This window comes from Physeter macrocephalus, chromosome 7, assembly GCF_002837175.3.
Source record: "Physeter macrocephalus isolate SW-GA chromosome 7, ASM283717v5, whole genome shotgun sequence".
NCBI lineage: Eukaryota > Metazoa > Chordata > Mammalia > Artiodactyla > Physeteridae > Physeter > Physeter macrocephalus.
In genome coordinates, this window is record NC_041220.1 from 80,015,537 (window position 1) to 80,020,336 (window position 4,800).

The 4,800-nt window shown below is 38.3% G+C and overlaps 1 protein-coding gene across 3 annotated transcripts in view; it reads left to right on the forward strand.

The window, feature by feature from the left end:
- TMEM156 (transmembrane protein 156) overlaps nucleotides 1-4,494 on the forward strand; it is a 52,581-nt gene extending 48,087 nt beyond the window's left edge. The window contains exons 6-7 of one of the 3 annotated variants that reach the window (XM_007102310.1): nucleotides 1,782-1,884; nucleotides 3,912-4,494. In XM_007102310.1, coding sequence (XP_007102372.1) covers nucleotides 1,782-1,884; nucleotides 3,912-3,924 — 116 coding nt within the window. In that variant the 3' untranslated portion in view covers nucleotides 3,925-4,494. Of the gene's footprint in view, nucleotides 1-1,778; nucleotides 1,889-3,911 lie in introns of those variants that run through there. The other 2 variants (XM_024133162.2, XM_024133160.1) reach the window with 2 other exon arrangements.
- The last annotated feature ends 306 nt before the right edge of the window (nucleotides 4,495-4,800 follow it).

The following is a 4,800-nucleotide window of genomic DNA, read 5'->3' on the forward strand; positions in this document are numbered from 1 at the left end:
TGAAAATGACTATACTACCCAAAGCAATCTACAGATTCAATGCAATTCCTATCAAATTACCAATGGCATTTTTTATGGAACTAGAACAAAAAAGCTTAAAATTTGTATGGAGATACAAACGACCCCGAATAGCCAAAGCAGTCTTGAGGGAAAAAAATGGAGCTGGAGGAATCAGACTCCCTGACTTCAGACTATACTACAAAGCTACAGTAATCAAGACAATATGGTACTGGCACAAGAACAGAAACATAGATCAATGGAACAAGATAGAAAGCCCAGAGATAAACCCACGCACCTATGGTCAACTAATCTATGACAAAGGAGGCAAGGATACACAATTGAGAAAAGACAGTCTCTTCAATAAGTGTTGCTGGGAAAACTGGACAGCTACATGTAAAAGAATGAAATTAGAACACTCCCTAACACCATACACAAAAACAAACTCAAAATGGATTTGAGACCTAAATGTAAGACCAGACAGTATAAAACTCTTAGAGGAAAACATAGGAAGAACACTCTTTGACATAAATCACAGCAAGATCTTTTTTGATCCACCTCCTAGAGTAATGGAAATAAAAACAAAAATAAACAAATGGGACCTAATGAAACTTAAAAGCTTTTGCACAGCAAAGGAAACCATAAACAAGACGAAAAGACAACCCTCAGAATGGGAGAAAAAATTTGCAAACGAATGAACAGACAAAGGATTAATCTCTGAAATATATAAACAGCTCATGCAACTCAATATTAAAGAAACAAAGAATCCAATCCAAAAATGGGCAGAAGACCTAAATAGACATTTCTCCAAAGAAGACATACAGATGGCCAAGAAGCACATGAAAAGCTGCTCAACATCATTAATTATTAGAGAAATGCAAATCAAAACTACAATGAGGTATCACCTCACACCAGTTAGAATGGGCATCATCAGAAAATATACAAATAACAAATGCTGGAGAGGGTGTGGAGAAAAGGGAACCCCTCTTGCACTGTTGGTGGGAATGTAAATTGATACAGCCACTATGGAGAGCAGTATGGAGGTTCCTTAAAATACTAAAAATAGAATTACCATATGATCCAGCAATCCCACTACTGGGCATATACCCACAGAAAACCATAATTCAGAAAGACACCCCAATGTTCATTGCAGCACTATTTACAACAGCCAGGTCATGGAGGCAACGTAAATGCCCATCGACAGTTCAATTGATAAAGAAGAAGTGGTACATATATACAATGGAATATTACTCAGCCATAAAAAGGAAAGAAATTGGGTCATTTGTTGAGACGTGGATGGATCTAGAGACTGTCATACAGAGTGAAGTAAGTCAGAAAGAGAAAAACAAATATCGTATATTAATGCATGTATATGGAACCTAGAAAAATGGTACAAAAAACAAATATTGTATATTAATGCATGTATATGGAACCTAGAAAAATGGTACAGATGGACCGGTTTGCAGGGCAGAAGCTGAAACACAGATGTAGAGAACAAACGTATGGACACCAAGGGGGAAAGCCACTGGGGGGTGGGGATGGTGGTGTGATGAATTGGGCGATTGGGATTGACATGTATACACTGATGTGTATAAAATTGATGACTAATGAGAAAAAAAAAGTGTCAGAGTTGCAGGCAGGAAATTTAGTAAGTCGTGGAAACTGCCAAAGTCCTGTCTAGGTGGAAGGCATGGTTCTCTTACTACATTGGAATATACTGTGTCTATTTTCGCATTGCTCTTGACTAAATACAGACTAGAACAGCTCTCCTTCTCAAACAGCAGAGACCACGCAGAGGCTGCCTATGGCTCATGTCAAGGACGCGCTTCCTCCAATACCAGAACTAGAAGTTACTTCCACGGCACATCAGCAAGATCAATATACACGGTGAGTGATGCTTCAGCTTTATTGACAATTTGACTATTCATTATAAACGTGAATAGATCCAAGGAGGTATGGTTTGCCCCAAACTGCATTTCTATCCGGGTGTGGGAGATAGAAAGTGATGAACTTGCAAAATCAGTTCATATGAATTAGATGGCATGAAATAAAATCACTGTTTCCTCCAAGGTCTAGGAAGGACCAATAAACTAATCTCTTAGTCTGTTGAACAACATGTGCCCTGAGATGTCTGCTCATCTCTTGGTACTGTTTCCTGGGGTTGAGTCATAAGTCCAGCAGGCTAATCATTGTTTCACTTGGAACATGAGAAATGAGAGAATGTAAATTTGTAAAGCAGAACTACTCACTGACTTTCAACTACTGAAATAAAAACTTCTCTAAATTTAATATTTGATAACCTAGATTAATGCACATTGATTTCCATGTATTTGAATACACAACTGTGATCAGAAGTGTCTTAGTAATCTTTTTCTTTCATTCAACAAATATTTATTAAATAGCTATTTTGTTAAAGGCACTACTGATAACCACTGCAGGGGGTATAAAATTATAACAGGGACAAGAAGGGAAACTAGCATTTCTTAGTATTCTTTTATTGTGCTTGGTGGTAATAGACTAGATCATTTATTGTTTATAATATTTGGGTCCTGGCAGGAAACTGATGGTATACTCATATTGAATAATTTGGGGAGAGTTTCAAAAAGGGCCTATTAAGCCAGGATGTGGGAAAACCAAAAAAGGACAGTGTAGCATCCTAGGACTAGTAACTGGGGGCACTGCTACTGTCCCTAAGACTAAAGGGACAAGGAACTCAGAGAGACAGAGACAGAAGCACACACATACACACACAGAAGGAATATGTGGGGAGGGCTGCCTGATAGGAGCTGTGGCTTTTGGTCATGGACACAACAGCCTGTGGTTGCCCTGAGGAGAGAGAATGAATATCCCAACTTGGCTGTTATCCTTTTTTCCCAATGTCTAGTAGTCCCCATTGGCCAAACCCAACCAGAGCCAGAGGACACTGGCGCTAGATTGAGACAGTTCATATAGATTGGCCTCCCAGAGCACTAAGCAAAGTGGACAAAAGGGGAGGGCAGATCTGGAGAGACTACCAAAGGGATCCAGCATAGGTGGCCCAATACATCAAACTGGAAACTAAGTGCCAAGGAACACTTTGTCTTCAGGACTAGAGAGAGGCAGGTCTTCATGCTTGGGTCTTTAGTGCAATCAGGGTCTGCTGCTGGCTCAGAAATTCCTAGGGAGAATATAATGTCATCCTATAATTGTTTTAATGAAATGTTACTGGTTATTATGCTTGATATTTCTCATTCTGGCCCTCATTCTGGGATGCTCAAGCTTGCACGTGAAGAGCTCTCCTCTGTCCTTTTACCAAATGCTTTTGGAGCACCTACTGTGTGCCAAGAATTCTGCTACTCATTGGCAAAATAACATGCAGTCAATCAGTGGAGGAATCAGATTAGGGAATCCCTAATTCCAACTGAGTGTCAAGTACCATGATGGAGGCACCCACAAGGTGGGGAGACCCACTCACTCAGAGGACATGATGCCTAGCATTTAATAGACGTCCAATAAATATTTAGTGGACATAAGTATTGAGTGAATGGATAAATCTCAACTTCGGTGTCTCTCTACTAGAATCATGGACTCCTGTAACCAAAAGAAACTTGCGTGAACACTTTCACTTTTATTTTATATAAGTGGAAAATAAGACAAAAAAATATAGTGGCAGAGGCTGGAGGAGACCCTAGGTTTCCTGGGACCTAGGCTGAGAAGTTTATTACCACTAACCACACTGTCTACTTGGGGATATAAAGGAGGGTCCATGGCATAACACAGGATTGGAAAGAGCCCTAAATCAGTGACTTTAGGAAGTTTTTCATGTTCTTATAAGACATAGTTTTAATAAACGGTTTAAAAATCTTTTCCACTAATTATTTTCAGGTCAACAACATTTTTGTGTGAATAATATTTGCCTTTTTTTAAATCTTCAGACTATCCTTATGAATTCTTCTGGGCGATTTGGACTGAACCCTTCTGAAGAGTACTCATAATTCTATTCTGGGAATGAGTTAACTGGTAATAGTTGGTCTAGCTGAGGATGCACAATAGGAACCAGTAGGAGTGCTGACTGGTTGATGGAAACTAACTCAACAGCACTCATTTGACCCAGGAGATCAAAGGGACAAGAGTTTTTTCAGTAAGGCAGTATGAGTCATGGAAAACAAGCTAATGAAACCCATGGAAAAAGCAAGAGAACACTTACTCTCTTTGTTTATCCATCATTATACAGCTTACACTAGCCCCAAGATTTTGATTTTGAGGAACCAAAAACAGGGTTGAGGATGCAAATCCTTTCTCTCACTGGCCCACATTGCAGATCCTGATTTAATGTGTTTTTTTATATAGATGGATTGTTTCTATTTGGCAAATTGCTTAAGAGCACCTGGGTTGTTTGTTTATACATTTGTTTGCATGTGTAAATCTTTCCTCCTTTTGGCACTGGGATGTTTAAAAAAAATTCAAAATACCAAAATAAAATGAATTTAAGTGAAATACTTGAATGTTTAAATCTAATAACAACATGTTTCCTCTGTTTCTTTTGGCTTTCATCTTTTCATAGCTATCATTGATGTCAAGAATAATTATAGTTATTAATTACAGTAAAATCATATATAAAAAAGAGGATAGTTCTTAACATTGAAAAATACTTTCCAAAGAATTAATATTGTTAAAATGGCCTTACTACCCAAAGCAATCCACAGATTTAATGTGATCCCTATCAAATACCCATGACAGTTTTCACAGAGCTAGAACAAATAATCCTAAAATTTATATGGAACAATAAAAGACCCCAAATTGCTATAGCAATCTTGAGGGGAA